A 22,360-nucleotide genomic window follows, 5' to 3' on the forward strand; every position below is an offset into this window, starting at 1 on the left:
AGCAGATACAGACAGGTGTGATGAGGTAAAAGGTAACTAAGATAAGCTGAGGAAACCAGTTTTGCAGAAATACCAAAGCATAGCTTCAGATGAGACTCAACTCTTGCCTGGAAGCTCTATCAGCAGCTACAAAGTTCTATGTGGCAGCCACTGTCACCATAAAAACGAAAGACAGAGGTAGAGGAGACACAGGTCTGTTTCAGGGCAGACCAAATGTGAAATAAAGACAAGGTTTGGGGGAAGACAGGTGCTATGAAGCAAGCACATGACCGGTATCCAGAATTCTCAGTGCTATACAGACTCTTCACACCGTAATCCGTCTGCTTCCTGACGCTGAGGCTCAAGTAATCAGAAGCTGGAAGGTAATGGGGATCTACCTGGTTCCTGCACCAGAACAAAGTAGGATAAGACAACTAGAGGTGAGGCAGGGAACAGGACCACCCTCCCTCATCAGAGTTTTATTTGACAGTGGGAATGCAGAGATTAACATTTTCTCAGTGCGGTAGTACTCGGCCTCAGCATGCTGGTGTTCTCCTGCTGAATATCAAACACAGAAAAATATTCATATCCATGGACAGGTTTTCCCTTGATTTGCTTTAATTATGTAACATTTTCTTAAATTGTTGGCATTTGCTACTTCTTGCTTGTGAGCACACATGATGCAGCTGACAAAATGAACAAGTAAAAAGCAACTTTTTCTTGTGTTCAATTTGTTAAAGCTTCTTTTGTTTTGGTGGTCTTCTGAGTATGTTTGTTTTTGTGACTGCCTAACACACACCAGCCTCACCCCCAACATCACTGGTCGTAGGATAGTCAATACCTCCCTGATGGGTGTGTGGTAAAATTCTAGGACAAAGTCAGTTTCTGAGAAGCTTATAATCTGGATGGGGGAGACATATCTTGAATTGTTGGAAAAATATTTAATTTCTAATTCTTTTAAAAGCAAATTAAAGAAATAATACCCATTGGCCAGGTGTTTTTTTTTTTTTGCATTTTTTCATGTCACTAACACTAGGGTAAAATAAGCAAGCCAATGGTGAAAACTGCTATCTTAGGTACAAAATAAATGCTCTCTTTTTTTATTAATGGGTGTGAATATGAAACATGATCATCTGTAAAATAATAAAATAAAATAAAGACAGCTTTGGTTTTTGACAATTTCAGAAAAAGGAACTTTGGTTTTTTATTGCTTTGAAGACTTTCTGTAGTTGACTTTTTTCTTGCTTTGCCATTCACTTTGGATTTGCACTACCTCAGCTCCTCAGACATAAGACAAGGACAGAGAGTCCTTATTTAGAAATCATTTCCTAATTTCACATTTTAAAAGTCAATATTTAAAGAGAAAAACCTTATTAACCGCCCCAATCCCACACCCGCTCCTGAATAATCTAGTTTAATACAAGCCTATAAATAATTTCGTTCGTCAAAAAACACTTAAGTAACTTTACAAGAATTATTGTTTAAAAAATTTACATAGGGAAATTACAGTTCCAGTCATTTTACCCCTATAACAGATGGACCTCAAGTATTTGAGCATCAGTGGTGTTTCCTTAGCACATCACCCTTTAATTGTTCTGTTAGCATGCTGGTTGAAAGTCTTCTTAATCACTCTTTTCTTCTCCTTGATAATGTCTATACTCTGGCTTCAGCTCCCATGTGTTTTTGTGGGTTCCTTTTACGTTCTGCACACCAATTTCTTTTAAGATTTCCTTTAGGTAGCCCTAAAAACAAAAATCCCCAAGATGAGATTATGAAGGCAAGAAACAAAATTTAAAATAAAACCACACATCAAACTACATTCACAACTAATAAAAATTATGATTTTGAAAGCACAAGATTTCTCTATAAAGAGGTTTAATAAACCGCCTTTTGGTTCTATTTATGCAATACACGATAACTGTGTTAAATGTAAGATCATTTGCATTAAGGGATTGGAAGTCTGGGATGCCAGCAACCTGAGAGCTTAAAAAAAAAAAGAAGAGATGTCTGGATGAAGATACACTAGAATGTTACTAGTCTCGATGTTTACTAAGATGATGCAGTATACCAAATGTAATTTTCCCTCGAGTTCAGTGGCCTCACTCAGTTCACAGCTGGATAGGGTTATTCTTGGATTACAATCAGCATTTCAGAAGCAGTAGCATATATAAAAAAAAATAACAAATATTCAGGCATCCAGAATTCTCAGTTCTAAGTGACTCTTCATATGTGCTACAGGCCACTTACTTTTCCTCCTCTGTGATAAGGAAAGCTATTATTTGTGATTAGTATTGTTTGTATCTTGGCCAAGCTTGCCAAGGCAATGTAAGGCCTACGAAGCGATAATAAGACATGCTAAACGCCCGGGCCTGCAGCTCTCTTGTGCTTGCCTCCTCCAAAGGACAGAGGTAACAATGATGCAGGGCAGAACTCCGTCTTATGTTATTTTAGGTCCCTGAAAATTTAATACATGTTAACCAAATGATTACTATATTCAGGGAATTGGTGGCTGTGATAAAAATAATACCAAACGCCACCTTTACATGCCAATGCCCAAGGCCAAAAAACACTCCATTATAAAAGGACCAACCTAAGTTAGAGTACTTGTCTCTTGGAGTAAGAGAGGAAAGTCAATTATTTAAAAGTTTTTCTCGCCTGCAGAACCAATCCCGTAATATTTTGTGTATATGCTTCAAAGAATCTGCTACAATATTAGTAACTCACCCTGTGGATAGATGTAATTTTTTTTGCACTGATTTGAAAAATGGTTGAGAAGCTCCTACATAGATCATGTTTAAGGCAGTGCCTTTCCGGAGTATGGTCCTGGGCCACTTGCATCAGAACTTTATGGGAAACCTGTTAAAGAAGCCTCATCTTAGGCCTAGTGAATTGCAATCTTTGGGGCCAGGCCTGGGAATCTGCATTTTCACATGCCTCTAGGAGACTGTTTAACTACACTAAAGCTCCACAATATCTGTGGTAAGGGCTCTCCCAGCTGTAACACTTTAGGATCTTGAGTCCTCCAAGTGTTGCTTAGTTCTCTGAGCCTCACAATTGCTGGAGATGTGTTAACCAACATAATCAAACACCACCTTACACTGACTGGTATAATGTTCTGCTTATAAGATCCTTTCACTTAGGGGTAGGTCGTGCCCTAGAAACAGTGGCTGATTAGCACTGCAACTACATACGGCTCTTCATGTGGCCCTGGATGACGTAGCTCTACTACCAGTGTGGCCTTCCCATTCGAGCAGCCAGGCCCCAGCAGGTGGCAGCAATGAATCAAATGAGGCCTGGGTTTCCCCAGGAAGGAGCCTGCTTGCCTCCCACACTTTCTGCAGCTGCCTCCACTGAAGGATCTGTGCGAATGAGTAAGCATAAAGGCTTGAGACATCCAGGTAACATGCACATCTGCTATCTGCTACTTCAAATTACATTTTTAAAAGGAGACACTGTTCATAAACTACTCTCTAATTAGACAGTATTCATAAAGGGAAACTGATGTGCTGGGCATAAATGGTTTTCAGCTTAGATGCCAAGGACGACATCTTTGTAAAATTCCAAAGAATGATTCATTGTGATACTGGCTACGAACCTGCACACAAACAATAAGACAAATGTGGACACACTGCAATGGGTCCAAGATGAAGAGAGCAATTGCTAGGAGCGCTACAGTTGTGAGACAGAAGCTTTCCTGATTTAGGACCACAGTATCTAGCCCTGGTACAGAATTCTGTTTTGGTGGAAGGTGGGAAAGAGCCTATTTCTGGAGCTTTAGAATGTTCTAAACTACAACCTAAAGCTATTTTACTCTAACCAAATGAATTAACTTGGCCACAACCTATTAGTAAAGAAAGTAACAGTACTGATAGGGGAACACAGGTCACAAGAGTCGCTGAAGGAAAGACACAGGTAGGGGACAGCGAGACCACGTCATTCCTCTGCTGAAAAATTTTCAGTGACTTCCCTTTTGGTCTACAGGTTAAATTCTAAACCCCTTCACAGGCATCCATTCAGGCCTGCCTTTTCCCTTTGGCCTCATCTTCTAAGAATTCCCTGAACACATACTTACCATTTGTGTGTCTACATGCTTCTAGTTTTCTCCATATGCTGTTTCCTTTCCCCGTCATACTTACCCCCTTCCCTCAAATCTGAACTCCTCAGCCTTGAAGACTTGGCACCTACCCATTAGGTTTACATTTCACACTGTATGTACCTCAGTGATCGCCCTCATATCACGTTATAACCCTTTACTTCTAGGTCTCTCTCCCATCAAACCACTAGTGGTGAGAATGAATAGGCAGTGCTTAAGAGTAAACAAGGGAACTATTCGGGTGCCTGGTTAAGCGTCCTACTCTTGATTTGGGCTTGGGTCATGCTCTCATAGTTGGAGAGATCTAGGGATTCTCTCCTTCTCTCTCTGCCCCTCCCTCATGCCCCCCCTCTCTCTCAGGGAGAAAAAAAAAGGAAATAAGGGAACAAGGATTTGGGCAGGGGTGGGGTGTTTGAGGTGAGATCATTTAGAAGGTCCTATGGACTAAAACTATGCTAACTCTACTTCTTTTCATTTTTAGAACTCAGGCTCTAATTAACTTATAGGGTTATGACCAGGTTTGAGAAATACAAGTTGACTGATTAAATTGTATTACCTGAATTTGAATTATATTTATTACTAACCTTTGTATTATAAGATGGGGACAAAGCCATCTGGGGGAAATTTTAAAAGTTCTAACAGGACTGAAGATCAATTGGCAATCTAACTCTCCTTTTATAAAAATTCATATATTTGCACAAGTATTTATTTTAGACCTCCTATGTGACAGGAAGAATGGCAACAGAGTCATTTTCATCCCCAAGAGTTCACAGTTTAAGATTAGGGTATGTGGGGGCGCCTGGGTGGCTCAGTCGGTTAAGCGTCTGACTTCGGCTCAGGTCATGATCTTACAGTCTGTGGGTTCAAGCCCCGCATCAGGCTCTGTGCTGACCGCTCAGAGCCTGGAGCCTGCTTCCGATTCTGTGTCTCCCTCTCTCTCTGCCCCTCCCCTGCTCATGCTCTGTCTCTCTCTGTCGCAAAAATAAATAAAAACATTAAAAAAAAATTAAAAAAAAAGATTAGGGTACGTGAATGGGGACACAAAAGCATAGAAGCAGACAATCGTAAGTTAAAGCATAGTAAGAAGGACATATATACAGGATATTATGGGAGCACTGAGAAGGGCACTCAGCCCAGCTTGAGTCATGATCTTAGGTTTTGAGGATGTGTATTTGATCCTTTGAATTAAATGGCAATTCTGGGCCCAGATCAAAAGATACTAATTCTTCTCCTCTTATACTAAACACTGACTTTCCAATTTAATCTTTTGCCTGATCCCCTTCATTTTAAACAAAGTATTCTAGAACTCAGTAGATCACCTTTATGTCACACAGGATTGGAGAGATTTCTCATTACTGCTACGTGCAGTGCTACAAAACAAGATTTGAAATAAACTGGCTCAGATCTAGAAACTTTTCATCAAAGGGATGTGTGGGAGACTATTTACAGGAAGTCTGAACTGCAGAGAAAAAAGGGATAGAACATTACAGCTTCCTTGGAAGGAAAAGGCAAAGCAAATACTGGACCAAAGAGGTTAGGTGATAGGGCACCTGGGTGGCTCAGTTGGTTAAGCATCGGACTTCAGCTCAGGTCATTATCTCGAGGCTCGTGAGTTCAAGCCCCGTCTGACTCTGTGCTGACAGCTTGGAGCCTCGAGCCTGCTATGGATTCTGTCTCCCTCTTTCTATGCCCTTCCCCCACTTGAGCTCTGTCTCTCAAAAATAAACACTTAAAAGTTTTTTTTTTTTAAAAAGGGGAGGGGGTCAAGTGATTAGGATGTGGTTTGCATATCTGTGGGTCAAGATAACACTGTGGTAGGCCAAAAGACAGAAATCCACAGACCAAATTCCTATTTTCCCCCAAATCAAGACAAACTGATGTGGAGTTGCAAGGCACAGGAGCTCACTATTGCAGTCTCTTTCTCCTTCTGTACCTCTTCCCATCACCCCCCTTCATTTCTCATATCATCTTTTCCTCTACTGCTCTGCGAACCAATCCCAAACCAGGAATTTCAGTTAAACATTACATATATAATAATAAATTAACTATATCTAAATTTCTAGAAATTGGTCAAGAACATGTATCTTTAACAAAGAGCTGATCACCAAGAATTAATGCTTTAGGTAAGCAAATAATATGACCCTATTAGACTTTTGGTCACAAAATCTTCCCAGAAAGGTTGGAATGAATATCCAATATGCAGTCTATACCAAAGATGGTACTGGTTAATGCAGACAGCCACGGAAAATCATTATATGCTTTTTACAAAGTGATCCAAGGCAAGAGGGACATTATCAGTTCTATGATAATTTCAAAGTATCATTTCAAATGATTTGTGTGATAAATCAGAGGGCTTACTGATGAAGATGTTAGTGGCTCCAAGGCACAAAATTGTTTGATTAAAAAAACACACATTAGGCATAAGCTGTGAATGAAGGCAACATATGTTTTCCCTCCTTTACACAGAGAAAACTGTAAACAGGATTGGGAAGGTGATGCTGCAAATTCTCTGGGACATGCGCCATGTCAGTATTTTTATCCTCTTTTCCTTCGGGTTTCACCCCACTTTCCTACTAGACACTCCCCTCCCTTGTCTTCCTCTCAGGTCACACAGGCTGCATTCCTCCCTTTGCAGATGATGCATAATAAAGTGGCCAAGGCACAAGCCCTATCCCACCTCAGCACTACCTTATGGATTAATCCAAATTCTGGAAAAGCAACTTTATTATTGCATGAATATTTGTGTGCTGGTGAACCAACTCACTTTTTTTTCTTTTTTTAAATTTTATTTTTTTAAAAATTTACACCCAAATTAGTTAGCATATAGTGCAACAATGATTTCAAGAGTAGATTCCTCAGCCCCTTACCCATTTAGCCTGTCCCCCCTTCCCACAACCCCTCCAGTAACCTTCTGTTCTCCATATTTATGAATCTGTTACGTTTTGTCCCCCTCCCTGTTTTTGTATTATTTTTGTTTCCCTTCCCTTATGTTTCTCTGTTTTGTCTCTTAAAGTCCTCATATGAGTGAAGTCATATATTTGTCTTTCTCTGACTAATTTCACTTAGTATAATACCCTCCAGTTCCAGCCACATAGTTGCAAATGGCAAGATTTCATTCTTTTGATTGCCGAGTAATACTCCATTGTGTGTGTGTGTTTGTGTGTGTGTGTGTGTATACACACCACATCTTCTTTATCCATTCATCCATCGATGGACATTTGGGCTCTTTCCATACTTGGGCTATTGTTGATAGTGCTGCTATAAACATTGGGGTGCCTGTGTCCCTTCGAAACAGCACACCTGTATCCAGTGGATAAATGCCTAGTAGTGCAATTGCTGGGTCATAGGATAGTTCTATTTTTAGTTTTTTGAGAAACCTCTATACTGTTTTCCAGAGTGGCTGCACCAGCTTGCATTCCCATAAACCAACTTAGTACCACTTCATGTGCCGGGCACTAGCAAATGATTCACATGTTTGCATATTTCAAATAAACAAAGTTTACCTCCTTTGGGCCAAAACTTTTAAATTTATGTGTTTCAAGATGTGCTTTCTAAACTGTATTTGTTTATTTGTACGCTAAACATAACTTAACCTTGAATACTGACTGCAAGGTATTCCAAGGCTGAGAAATGATGGTTTCCAATTGGGAAAAAAATGTATACATATATAGTTAATGTTAGGTTATAGTTAATTAGGAAAATATAATCAGAAATATACAGATGCACTTGGCTGGCTCAGTCAGGGGAGTGTGCAACTCTAGATCTTAGGACTGCGAATCTGAGCCCCATGTTGGGTGTAGAGATTATGTAAATGAATAAAATGTGAAGAGAAGAGAAGAGAAGAGAAGAGAAGAGAAGAGAAGAGAAGAGAAGAGAAGAGAAGAGAAGAGAAAAAAATAAAAGAAAAAAAATCCAAAACTTAACAAAGTAGCAAAAACTAAAATTCCTTTTGAAATTTAAATATGAATTCTTGCATTTTAGAACCTATCTATTAGTGCATTTAGTGTGAAGTGCAGTTTCAAATGTACAGAATATAAGAAGGTATCAATTGGCATAGTTATTTTTAGTCTATTTGAAAATACTGTTAGAAATTAAATGACAAGCAAAGAGACTATAGGTATATATTTTACCAACAGAGAATTTTTGGTACATTAGCTAGCACTTGCAACCATGAAGTATTATTCACCCTTAAGATATCTGGAATAGAATGTAAAGTTGTACTTAAGGGCAATAGGATAAGATAGAAGTTTTTGCTGGCTAAAGATTAAAAAAGGATTGATGAAAATTTGGCAGTTAGTTCCTCAGGTTATCAAAGCTATGAAGTGCCTCAACAATTCCACTCCCAAAAGAAATAAAATCATATGCTCATGCACAAACCTGTACATAAACATTTACAGTAGCTGTATTCATAATAGCCAAAAGCAGAAACAACAAAATGTTGTAGATCTATATAATGGTATACTAGTTGGCAATAAAAAGCAAGGAAATACTGACACAAGCCACAACATGGATGAAACCTGAAAATATTATGCCTAAATGAAAGAAGCCAGTGACAAGAGATCACATATTATATGATTCCATGTGTATTAAATGTCCAGAGTAGGCAAATCTATACAGATAGATAGAAAATAGACCAGTGTTTGCCTAGGGGGTGGGGGGTGGGGGGTGAAGGTGGGGTAAAGGGGAGTGACTGCTAATAGGTATGGGATTTCCCTCTGGGATGAAGAAAATGTTCTAAAATTAATTGTAGTGATGGTCACACAAGTCTGTGAATACATTAAAACCCACTGAACTGTAATTAAAAAAAATTACAAATATAATTTATACTGAAAATAAAGGTTTTAAATTGGGGTGGGGGGCAAGTGACCTATCTAGCTCCTAACAACAAATTAAGAGAACACCATTTTTATTACCAAATTATGATGAGTACAGTAACACCGCCAATCAACAGTAGCTAGCTCTGTGCATTAGTCCGTATGTACTGGAAAATATGATGGCATCAGAATATTGGTCTTGGGACACTGTAGAAGGAATGGCTCTACAAAGCTGCAATACAGAACTGACACTACAAGGTCTTCTGCCAACAGGCTTATCCTCTGGTATCTCAATTCTCCTGTCAGATAGAGAAACTGGGAGGCTGTGAACACTTATCTAAATCCACAGAGTCATGCTCTCTCTAATGCTAAGACCAATCTAAAGACCAGTGAAATTCCTTTCCTGAGACAATTTCCATAAGGACCATAAGCCTAAAAGCAAATCCTTCTAGCTTGTTCAGAGACTAAATAAAGAAATCAGTAGAAGGCAGTTAATAAGCTTAAAAACTTACTTTAACTTCCCTTCAAATCAAATGGTGCTGAAGGGTGGGGAAGGAGATTTTATAAGTAATGATATTTTTCAGATTAAATATAAATTTTAAAGTCCATTGCCTAATTAAAAATTCTATGTAAATTTTGCATATAAATAAATGCCCAATTCTCTTTACTGGGTGCTTATGTTAAATACTGCTTTTACCTACATAATATTTCACGTAAAATATGGACTCAATTGGTTATGTTAGTAAATTCACCCCGAATTTTACCTCATTCAGAAATATGGTAAAAAATAGGGGGGTGGGGGGAGTGAAACAAAGCATACAAGTTAAAGGAGAAAATGCTATTACCTATGATAAACTTTCTGGTAGATCTAGAAGTTATTAAAATCTTCTACAAATAAATATTAAAATTTCATAAATGTGTTTAAATTTCATCCATTTATATTCAATACAATTCAAATAGTTGATTTATTTTAGTATGACATTTCATATTCTAAAGCTTAAAATATATTAGGTTCTACATCATTAATTAGCAAATAATTATTTTTTAAAACAGAAGTCTCAAAAAAGGCTGTTATTAACATGCTCTTTTAAGAAATTGGTGGTCTTTATTTATTTTTAATTTTATTAATGTTTATTTATTTTTGAGAAGGAGAGAGAGAGACAAGTGTGTGAGTGGGGGAGTGGCAGAGAGAGAGGGAGACACAGAATCTGAAGCAGTCTCCAGGCTCTGAGCTGTCAGCACAGAACCCAATGCGGGGCTCGAACTCAAGAACCACGAGATCATGACCTGAGCCAAAGTCGGACACTTGACAGACTAGGTCACCCAGGTGCCCTAGTGGCCTTTTTTTAGTAGTATCATTCAAAAATAAACACTTCCATTTATAGGAAAAATGAACTAAACGGGAACATGTGAACAGAAAGGAAATGATAAAGATTTCAGAAAAAAAAAAGTAAAAAAAGGAAAGTATATTCAGAACAAAACACTGTAATAAAAACACCACTTATTAAGTAGTAAATTTGGGAATATGCTTCAGACATTAAAAATACCTATTTTTATTTTGGATTAGGAACTGAATGAGCTAAGATAAAGCTTAGATCCCATTCTCTATGTACCTGGCTCAGATCAATGATGATGATTCTTAATAATACAGAAATGACAAAGCCTGACTGAGAGAGACATTAGTGTTTTTCCCCCCATTAAAAAAGGGGGTTACTATTGTGAGAAAAATATTTTCCTTGCTTATCTACATATACAAGCACATGTCTGAATACAGAAGAGGCAACATGGTAAGAGATATTCCTAGACTGAAGTCAGGACAATTGGGTTCAAGCCACTAGGGAACTCATTCTCTGGGTCTACAAGTGAGAGAGACTAGATAATCTCTAAGATCATTTTTACCTTTAAGATCCTGAGTCAGATACACACACACCCCGACATCTGTATATGTATATATGTAGATAATTTATATGGTATATATGTATCATAATTTATAAGATTTATATGTCATCAAGAGGAAACACGAATACTGTCGTCTGGCTTGAATGATTTAGGGAATAGTGGTGTCGATTACTGAAATGGGGAAGACAGAAGAGAAAATAAATCAAGAGTTCTGTTTTGAACATCCCAAATGTGAGATAATGAAATGATTAACATTGACTGGGTGCTAACTTCATACCAGGTGATGTGGGACAAAGGTGGGAAAGGTAGTGGGCTCTGGCTGGCAGAGTACTCATAACTCCATCCTCTTGGTTCAGGAATTGGCACACAACCCCCAAAAGATCAATTAACATCTTCCCTGGGGCTTTTATTAAAATAATTAGGGCAAATATTCCCTTTTTTCTTAGAGGTTGCTAGCTGTGAGGTGTTTGAGGAGGCCATTTTGGCTATCATATGGCAAGATCCCGCCTAAGAGTAAAGATAACACATAAGAAAGAATAATGAGGGCACAAATGTGGAAAGATGGGAAGGGACAGTTCTAAAGTTCTAACTAATATTAGTGGCTGTAGCCAGTAATGTCTAAAGCTAGATGCATTCCTGAACTTCCCAGCTACATGAGCCAATAAATTCTATTTTTGTTTAAGTTAGTTTGAGTTGAGTTTCTATTTTTTTCTTTAAAGTCTATTTATTTTTGAGAGAGAGAGAGAGAGAGAGAAAGATCGAGAAAGAGGAGAATCCCAAGCAGGCTCCGAGCTGTCAGCGCAGAGTCCAATGCAGGGCTCGAACTCACAAACCGTGAGATCATTACCTGAGACGAAGTCAGACACTTAACCAACTGACACACCCAGGCGCCCCTTGAGCTGAGTTTCTATTCTCTGCAACTACAAGAGTCTCAACTAATTCACATATCTACAATAGCATATACAAACTCTTTAAGTAAGCTCTATACCCAACATGTGGCTTGAACTCAAGATCCCAAGATCAAGAGTCACATACTCCACCGAATGAGCCACGTGGGTGCCCCTATAACAGCATATACTTATAAATAAAAAAATTTGGGGGCGCCTGGGTGGCTCAGTCGGTTAAGCGGCCGACTTCGGCTCAGGTCATGATCTCGCGGTCCGTGAGTTCGAGCCCCGCGTCGGGCTCTGTGCTGACAGCTCAGAGCCTGGAGCCTGTTTCAGATTCTGTGTCTCCCTCTCTCTGACCCTCCCCCATTCATGCTCTGTCTCTGTCTCAAAAATAAATAAACGTTAAAAAAAAATTAAAAATAAATTTAAAAATTTGTTTGACAGGAGAAATACTCAGGTCATACTTTCCAGACATTTTACCCTTAAAAAAAAGCCTACCTTCTTGTATCCAAATTTTGCTTCAATTACTTCTGTTCACACTTTAAGTCTATCTAGAAACAAATTCTGAGGATTAGGTTAACATTGCCTTATTGCTGCAATGGCTTTGTTTATTGAAAGCCCACTTTGTGCGAATAAGCAACTGCCTGCTGAGCAATGTTTAGTGCTGGGACCTTGAAATATGGGCACCAAATTCCTTCAAAGTCAAAGCCACACAAATGTTTTCCTAGATTTTCCTGTGAATTTGAACTAACTTTAGTAAAAAGCATGCAAATTGTATAATTAAACAATGGTCTGCTGGACTGACATGACTGGGGACTGCTGATTCAGAAGGAATCATCAATAATTAAAGATCAACTTCCCTAGATCATGCCTGGAAACTGGGTGGATACAGAACAAGAAAATTAAAGAGGTTTGGTTATAACCAGAGCTGATTTTCAAGGATACTTTTGGCAGAAAAGTACGATTCAAGGAACACTGGTAAATGGCTGCTATGCTAGAGAGAACACAGTGTCAAGGCTCAAAACGGTCTTGGCAGTTTGGTGTTTCAAAGGGAGCAATTAGGTACAGCTCTGAATGGTTTAAATTTTGAAGGAAATGCTGTGTATTTCTATTTTACAGATCTAATAAGATATGAAGAAAGGCTAGACATAACAAATTCAAGGTGAAAGATCAAATACTGCATGGGAGAAATAATAGGCTTCCTCTGGTATTTCACATTAAAGCCCAAATTTAAATCATATAAAAACATCCCTTTAAATGGATATCATGTTTCTGACTTTACATCAATTACCAGAGCTTGGCCTTTTAAAATTGGCTTATTTACCCTTGATGAGTAACGTTAACTCCTTGATTGTTCATGCAAGTCACATGCCAGCCAATGACAGAAAAGGTCTGGCCATAAGGACAGTTTCTCTGATCAATAATTTTGCTCATGGAAGTGAAAGTTTTTAGGAAGAAGAATACAGAGAGTAAGAACTGCAAAAACAAGAACAATATCTCGGGTCCACTCAATGTGTCAAAAGTTACACTCTGAAGGTCAGAAAGCAGATGGGAACTTAAGAATATGGTAGCAGTGTTAATGAAATAGAGGATGTGATAAAATAATAGAGTTCATGGCTGGAAATCTGTTATCAAAGAGGGCACTGGGGGCCATCAGAAAATGAGAGAAAGTCATTAAATGCATATACTAAAGAGGTGATTAACACAAACAAGATCTCTTTTCTCCTCTTTTACACAGGGACTCAAAAACTGGTTTGTGTTAAACATCAAATGTATTTAAGTACCCTGTCCAGGCTAAATGGCAGAGCTGGGACTTGAACTGAGATGCCATTACTCCAAATCCACCACTATTTCAATCATACCAGGAAGCCCCTTTCCTGGATCACTAATCTTCATGCTATACTGGGTTCTTTCATTCTTCTGGAATTGCTCAGATTAAGATCAAATTAGTAAGGGTATACTGATGACCATGAGTACAGACTCACTTACATCCGGTGAACCTTTTAAAGGGGATAGTTATCTATACAGAGGAAAGCTGAACTTGGGCCACTTCGCAGGTCAATGGGATTTGCTAATTCAATTCAAATACGAGAGGGAGGTGGAGAGGAGATAAAACAGGAGACAGAGAGAGAGTCACAGATATCGGGTTGGAAGGGAGCACAGTGACTATCCAGTGTTCCTCAATTTTAGGAAAGGAAGTAACTCCCCCAGATCCCAGTGGGTAGGTAAATGGCAGAACCCAACCCACGCTGACCTCTTCCTGCTCCCTCCTTTAGGCGGAGATAACTAAAACCCTGGCGTTCCACGCTTAGTTGAGACTGGCTCTCCGTCTTCCTTCTCTTGCCAAAAATGACATGAGGCCTGTCGAATCCATCTGAATCCATCAATTCATCTAATATTTACTGGATTTCTACTATGTTTACATTGTAGAACATATGAATATTTAGGGATATGACTAATACACAACCCTCCTTTAAGAACCTTATGCTTGCTGAGGCAAATTGCCTCTAAACAATAAGACAATTATAAAATAATTTAGTCTAGATCAGTGGTTCACAAGCTCTTTGAGGTTCCCAGACCTTCTATGAGAATCTGATATTAACTATGATCTGCTCCCCAGAAAAACCCACATATTTTTGCACATATTCAGAAGACTGCTGGATCTCCTAAAGCCCACCTACTGACTATGAGGTAAGCAGCTCATTCCTTCCTTCTCCTCTCCCTTCCCTTCCCTTTCCTTTCTTTCTTCTTTCCTTCTTCTTTCTCTTTCTCTCACTTTCTTTTTATGTTTGTTTATTTTTGAGAGAGTGAGTAAGTGGAGGAGGGCAGAGAAAGACAGAGAATCCCAAGCAGGCTCTGCAGCTGTCAGCACAGAGACCGGCATGGGGCTGGAACTCACGAACCATGAGATCATGACCTGAGCCAAAACAAAGAGTCAGACGCTTAACCAACTGAGCCACCCAGGCATCCCTAAGTAGCTCTATTTTAAGAGATTCACTGAGCACCTCTACATAAAAATTATCTGAAACACCAAAACTGAGAGAAATACTAGTTATTCCTTTTCTCTGACACAAAATGAATTTTAAAAATAGTATGTTGGGGCCCCTGGGTGGGTCAGCTGGTTAAGAGTTCCACTTTGGCTCAGATCATGCTCTCACAGTTCATGGGTTCGAGCCCTGCATCGGGCTCTGTGCTGACAGCTTGGAGCCTGGAGCCTGCTTCAGGTTCTGTGTCTCCCTCTCTCTCTCTGCCCCTCCCCCACTTGTACCCTGTGTCTCTCTAAAAAATAAATACACATTAAAAAAAGTAAAAAAGATAAAAAAAACAGTATGTTGTTCCACGTTAAGAAATTGGGAAGCAAAGAAATTGTTTTCTCTAGTATCATCTAAATGTCCTTCTACATACAAATGCTTATTTTCCTATATCTAATGTGTGTGTGTGTGTGTTATTCCATGAGAATATACTGTCTGCATTCAGCTTCTGGAATGGCCTTTTTGTGTGTGTATGTATGTATGTGTATATATATATATATATGACACAAGGATAAACTTCATTAAATGTAGAAAAAACACAGCTTAGCTAATGAATTATTCTATTTCAATTTTTAAAAATCTAGTTTGAAATGCTGTGTCTAAGGCTTTGATGGTGAAGGGAGTGAAGTCGTTAAGAGGAGCTGATAATGGCAGCATGAGCACTTGCCTCCTATTAAAAAAAAGTATTTAGATCTTTTGGAATTTAATTTCTTAATAAAAAAGTGAAAGATTGAAATGTAACAGTGAAATCTGCAGAAATGGGAAAACTACCATCAATATTGAAATTTCCTAAGTTATTTCCTAAAGCTTTGAATAAGTCAGAGTGTAAAAGGACAGAAAATAAAAGAGATTCCATTTAATTTTTAAAACCCTATAAATAAATACTGTTACAATTCAATTCTCTGTTTTGCTAATGTTAGGTGTAAGAAAGTGAAACAGCAGGAAATGTGACTCAAAGACTGGAGAAAAGGGATTTGGATTCCTTATTTGTTACCAGTGTTTTAATGGATTAGAAATACAAATTGTTAGCAAACAGGCACAAGTCTGGAGCAGGGATAGAAAAATGATTATTTATAGTACAAACTTTCTAAAACATCAATTTAATAAATTTTTCCTTAAAAATGGAGAACAGACCAACCCAACCACAACCTCAACCAACACTGGGGGAGTACACAGCTCAAGTGTAAAAGGACCTAATGTTAGTGCTAGGTAAATTTTGATTAAAAAAAAAAAAAAAAAAAAAACCCGCAAGACAGAGATGAACACCCTCATCATGACAAATCAGTATGGCTCTTAAAGGAATGCAGTTCTTCTAGAAGGCACATTTTCAAATATATGAAAGAAGCTGAGTGCTTTTGGAGGGAGGTAGGGGAACAAATGAAAGACTAGGCTTGATGTCAAGGATCAGTCAAAAGAAGGGTATATCTACTTTATCTTCATATGGAACTATTAACATTAATGTATTTGAAATCTAAAATAATGAAGCTGATGTCACCAAAAAATAACCTGTATTAAGACATCTTTCCTGAGTGTTGAAATAAACCCTGACATTAGCATAGGTGCAAGTGAACTTCTTCATATATGATACCCTTCTCTTCAGAAACGTCATCTAAATGAAGCAGGACATATTTAAAGGATCAATGTGAGCATATACATACCACAGGTTGTTTTGTGATGTCCACCAAGTCCTTAAGATTGTAATACTGATGTTTCTCAAATGCTGAAAATAGCATGTCTAAAACATGTTGTTTATCAGCTCGAGCTCGTTTTCCATCTTCTTTCTTTTTCCTTTCATATTCAATCTAGGTGCAAAAAGCAAAAGTAATAAAGGCATCAATCCAACATTCTCACTCTGAAATATAGGCATTCTCTTTGTATCACCCAAAAATATGATTAATTTCAAGCTGTAAGGCTACAGTTTAAAGAGCAGTTCAGACTGCTCCTGGGGCTCCTCAGACCTTGAAGGCTCTAAGAGGTATCAACATGCCATCTGTAAACCACTTTCATTATTTCCAAAAGCTTTATATAATGCCTCCATTTGCCCCCAAATAGCCTTTCTGTGCCAAATTAGAAATCAGTGTGGCTACTGATTTGCTCATGGTGATCAGAAAGTCCAACTTGGAGTTCCTTTGTTTTTATTACCCCAAATACAGTAAAATAGTTTATCTAATAGAAACAGTTTGGTAGGTAACATCTTTCAAAATTGAGGTTTTTTGGGACAGACAGAGGATTAAAAAGCAGGCATATTATGAAGAGGTTCTCTAGGAAGTGAAAAGTTTGAAAAGCAGTGGTAAAGAGAAAAGAATGTAGGCAGTGACAGGAGGCCTTTTCTCCTCCCGACACTGCGTGACCTCCTTGAACACATAAAATGAAGTAAGCTTACTAACAGAAAATGGTAATAATACATACTCAGTACTCAAAGCACAAGCAAACTATTTTCCCCAAACCCCCATTTTATCTTAATTCACGTGAACTCTAAATTCAGCTGTATAATACACCTTCATTTGTAACATAAAAATAAAATACCTCTCATTCAAATAAAAATGACACTCTAGGATCAAATGGTGTGTTTGTCCTGTAGTTCTATGTACCTTTATTCATGCTAGATTGAAAGCAGTGGCACTAAGAGAAGGTACAAACTTTCTCCTCATGTTATCCTCTAGAGATTTCATCAGTTGTAAAAAAAAAAAAAAAAAATTACTTAAAAAATTTTTTAAAATGTATTATTTATTTTTGAGAGAGTGCAAGTGGGGGAGGGGCAGAGAGAGAGAGGAAGACAGAGGATCCAAAGCAGGCTCTGTGCTGACAGCAGTGAGCCCGACGTGGGGCTGGAACTTACAAACCGTGAGATCATGACCTGAGATGAAGTAGGAGGCTTAACTAACTGAGCCACCAAAATTACTTTTTATTAGGCAAACTACTGAATGGGAGAAGATACTTGAAACTGATATATTAGATAGGGAGTTAATATCCAAAACATATAATGAACTTTTAAAACACCAAAAAAAAATTTAAATAACCCCCCAAACCCCCAATCTGATCAAAAAATGGGAAGCAGATCTGAATAGACATTATTCCAAAGACATACACATGGCCAACAAATACATGAAAAGATGCTCAAACCACTAATCATTAGTGAAATACAAACTAAAACCACAATGAGATATCACCTTACACCTGTCAGAATGGCTAAAATCAGAAAGACAAGAAACAACAAGCGTTGGCAAGAATGCGGAGAAAAGGGAACTCTAATGCACTGCTGATGGGAATGTAAATTGGTACACCGTGAAAAACAGTATGGAGGTTCCTCAAAAAAATTAAAAATAGAAGTACTGCATGATCCAATAATTCCAGTATTGTTTACCCAAAGAAAAAGAAAACACTAAATCAAAAAGATATATGCATCCCTATGTTTGCCGCAACATTATTTACAATTAGCCAAGATATGGAAGCAACCTAAGAGTCCATCAACAGACAAATGGTAAGAAGAAAAATATATACGCAATGGAATATTATGCAGTCACCAAGTCACATCATTATGCATGATGAGATCGTGCCATTTGTGATAACATGGATGGATCTAGAGGGTATTATCCTAAGTGAAATAAGTCAGACTGAGAAAGACAAATACCATGTAATTTTGCTTATGTGGAATCTAAAAAACCAAATGAGTAAACAAAAAGAATCAGACCTAGAAATGCCAGAAGGAAGAGGGGAAGGAGATGTGCAAAATGAATGAAGGAGAGTGGGAGATAAGAGGCTTCCAGTTATGGAATGAGTAAGTCACGGGAATAAAAGGTATAACATGGGGGGCTGCCTGGGTGACTCAACAGGTTAAGGGTCCGACTCTTGGTTTCAGTTCAGGTCACTATCTCACAGTTTGTGGGTTTGAGCCCTGAGTCGGGCTCTGTGCTGATACTGAGGGGACTGCTTGAGATTCTGTCTCTCTCTCTGCCCCTTCCCCACCTGTTCTCTCAAAATGAGTAAGTGAACATTTATATATATATAAAAAGGTGGGACACAGGAAACACAGTCAATGATACTGTAATAGTGCCGTATGGTGACATGGTAGCTATGCTTGTGGTGAGCACAGCACAATGTCCAGAGAAGTGGAATCACTATCAAACTATACACCTGAAACTAATCGCATTGTGTGTCAGCTGTACTCAAAAGAATTTTTAAAAACGTATTCTTCATTGAAAACATGCAACTTATATTCACTCGTTTCAGCTGGTTAAGCTTTTAATTTTTAATTATTTTTTATTTTTAAAATAAGCTTATTTATTTTGAGAGAGAGGGAGAGAGAGAGAGAGGGAGAGAGGGAGAGAGAGAGAGAGAGAGAGAGAGAGAGAGAGAATCTCAAGCATGCTCCATGCTGTCAGCACAGAGCCCGGCAGAGGGCTTAATCTCACAAATTGTGAGATCAGGCCTGAGCCAAAATCAAGAAAGAGTTGGATGCTTAACCCACTGAGCCACCCAGACGACCAAGCTTTGAATTTTTTAAAGAAACATTTCATTTTAAAAAGGCATTGTGATAAAGCATAAAGCATATTAGAGGAAATATATACACACACACACACACACACACACACACACACACACACACACATATATACATACATACATATATAGCAGCCCACCTAGTAAATAAAGGCAGGCTCGATGAAAGCTGGCAGAGAACATTCTCCTGTGCATCAACTGGAATTAATGTAGGAGAAAGGAAGGAAGGAAGGAAGGAAGGAAGGAAGGAAGGAAGGAAGGAAGGAAGGAAGGAACCTATTTCAAAACCTACAGCTAAATTACTGCATAAATGCCACCCTCATATAGTTAGGCTTACTCTCTATATTTTACAATAGAGATTTGTTATAAGAGAGATAAAACTTAGTTTCTATTGATGTTAAATAGAGAAGAGCAGTGTGACTAGAAGAGTCAGAAGCAAGACTGGAGAAGACATAGACCACAGCCACATATGACCAAGGAGAAGATCCAAGTCTTCCCAATATGGGGAAGATGTAAAAAACGGATGAAAACATGCATTTAAGGGCAAAGGCAGAAATACAGTGTCTGTCCCAATTCAGTGGGAGATGAACAGACAGCAAAGCCCCAAAGGGATGGACCTGAGGTCCATTAAAAAATTTTCTCTCTCTAGGATCAAAAGGAGGACAAAAGTGGGGTGCCTGGTTGGCTCAGTTGGTCGAACACGCAGCCTTTGAACTCGGGGTCATGAGTTCAAGTCCCACCTTGGGTGTAGAGCTTACTTAACAAAAGAAAAAGAAGGATAGAAGCAAGAGAATAGGCACATCATGGAGAAAGTAAGCTTGACACACCAGGACAAAACACACAAATCCAAGCAGGAGTGTCTTTGGGTCAAATAGAGAAATACCATGGAATGCCTTAAGGGATTACTATTTTAAGTCCTGCTTTGTTGAGCAATGTCTAAAATATATTATGTTCCCTGTTTACAATTGTACTTAGTTTGCATCCTGAAACCCCCTTCCACTCTTGCACCTCATTTGAACGGTTTTATGTTTTGTATTAAGAGGAACAATCCAGGGGCATCTGGGTGGCTCAGTCGGTTAAATGTCCGACTCTTGATTTCAGCTCAGGTCATGATCTCACAGTTTTGTGAGTTTGAGCCCCGGGTCCCGCTCTGCGTTGGCAGTGCGGAGCCTGCTTAGGATACTCTCTCTCTCTCTGCCCCTCCCCCACTTGTGCTGTCTCTGTCTCTCTCAAAATAAACACTTAAAAAAAAAAAAGAAAGAAAAGTCTGGGCTAGGAGATGAAGTTGTTATAATCCTTTAGTCAAGCGTGGGATAAAAAAAACTTAACTTGGATCTAGAAAAATAAAGGGAGACATAATCAGATTAAGAAAGGGTGAGGAAAGCCTACTGCCTTCTCATAGGCTTGAGTGGGATGTGGGATTTCATTTAGCTGGAGGCCACAGGTCCTCAAGAAAAATACTACCAAGGAAGTGAGGACTGAGTGAAGGTCCAGTGTTGGCTTCGGTACTCTCTGCGTGCAGCCACAGTTGCATGATATTCTGTGTGCCCTCCTGTCCCAGCTTTAATTTATGCCGAGAAGGTGGAAGAGTTAAATTCAGGAGACAGTAAAAATAAGCGATAGTACATTCAGCTTCCACCCTTATGAGACTCTTTCTTGTGTGAAATGCCTGGAGAAGCGAGGAAGATTAACAGGAAAAATGTTTTCAAATACAGACAATCCCCAACTTAACGATGGTTTGACTTATTTTTCAACTTAATGATGGTGTGAAAGCAATATGCATGCAGTAGACACTGTAAGTGGAGTTTTGAATTTGGATCCTTTCCCGGGCTAGCAACATGCTGTGCAATCCTCTCTCACGGTGCTGCGCGGCGGCAGCCAGCTGGAGCTCCAGGTCAGCCACGCCATCACCAGAGTGAAGAACCCCTACCCTCACAGCCACAGTACGGTACTCAATACATTACGCCAGATGGTCGACAGTTCATTATGATTCGGCGATAGAGGATTCTGCCCAAATGCAGGGAGGCTAATGCGAGTGTTCTCACCACATTTAAGGTAGGCTAGCCTACACTATGGTGTTGGTAGGTTACACATATTAAACGTATTCTCAGTTTTGACTGAAACCCCATCAAAAATTGAGGAAGAGCTATAAAAGAAACCTGCTGATAAAGCAAAATGGTCCACTTCAGAGAGGGCACATACTCTAACTGGTAGCAGAGAGAAAAACCTCGTACATGTTTGTCATCAAAGTTGTTCCAACCCCAGAGCCACATGACAGATCCAAGAGAGCCTGAATCAAAGGTAAGAATTTAGAGTAAGTTGGAAAAGAACTTTAAAATCAATACTAGAATCAGAGTAAGGGTCAAATTAAGTTGTGGTTCAATGTTAATGAGTAGTGAGAAAAGTACCAAATTCTACACAGATCGTTTTGAAAATCTTGATTTACATGCTTCAACCTCAAAATTACTGTATTCAGCGCTGGTGCTTTCCTACTTTAGATCTGGGGGAAAAGAGACTAGAAATGTGCTGTATTAATGGTGTCTATTGATGGCTCAGTATCTATGGGCAGTGCAACCGAACTTTAGTGAAATAAAAACACTTAAAATTGCAATCTGAGAACCCAGGCATATAAAATAATAACAGCAACAAATTGGCAATATTAATCCTTATCAGAGAAACTAAAATAACAGAAATTTAATTTATTTAAACACAAAAAGCAAAACAGAACATGCCTTTAATGTCCTCAGGGTCTGTACTGTGGGATAACTTATAGAAAAAGACTGTTTTGAAACAAAATTTTTGTACTATAGCATTAGTTAAATCTCTGCTTGGTAATTTCCAAGACAGGCTTATAATCTAAATTTTACTCTGTGGTAGCACGTAGTTCCAGTGGATGTATGTAAAATTATAAAAAGGGACTGAAATGATTTCCATGGTCATTAAGTTATTAATGACTAACCTTATACCCAGGACAAAACTAAGGTCCTGAGGTAACTTTTCTTTTTAAAACTGAACAGCACAGAAATGGCAATCTTAATATTGTAGTACTCACAATGTTGTATGTTGTACAGATAAAATTAATTCTACAAATAAACAACAAATGATATGAACTAGTCTATTAAGGAGAAGACTACAATGTTAACATAATGTTAT

At 38.5% G+C, this 22,360-nt stretch overlaps 1 protein-coding gene across 2 annotated transcripts in view; it reads right to left on the minus strand.

Moving 5' to 3' along the window:
• Window positions 1-579: 579 nt before the first annotated feature.
• The window catches only part of GTF2F2 (general transcription factor IIF subunit 2), a 153,457-nt gene continuing 131,676 nt past the window's right edge, over window positions 580-22,360 (minus strand). The window contains exons 7-8 of one of the 2 annotated variants that reach the window (XM_053215805.1): window positions 16,366-16,509; window positions 580-1,721 (exon numbers count right to left, since the gene is read on the minus strand). In XM_053215805.1, coding sequence (XP_053071780.1) covers window positions 1,602-1,721; window positions 16,366-16,509 — 264 coding nt within the window. In that variant the 3' untranslated portion in view covers window positions 580-1,601. The remainder of the gene's footprint in view (window positions 1,722-16,365; window positions 16,510-22,360) is intronic. The other variant, XM_015068922.3, reaches the window with a different exon arrangement.

Source organism: Acinonyx jubatus, chromosome A1, assembly GCF_027475565.1.
Source record: "Acinonyx jubatus isolate Ajub_Pintada_27869175 chromosome A1, VMU_Ajub_asm_v1.0, whole genome shotgun sequence".
In the NCBI taxonomy this organism is placed as follows: domain Eukaryota; kingdom Metazoa; phylum Chordata; class Mammalia; order Carnivora; family Felidae; genus Acinonyx; species Acinonyx jubatus.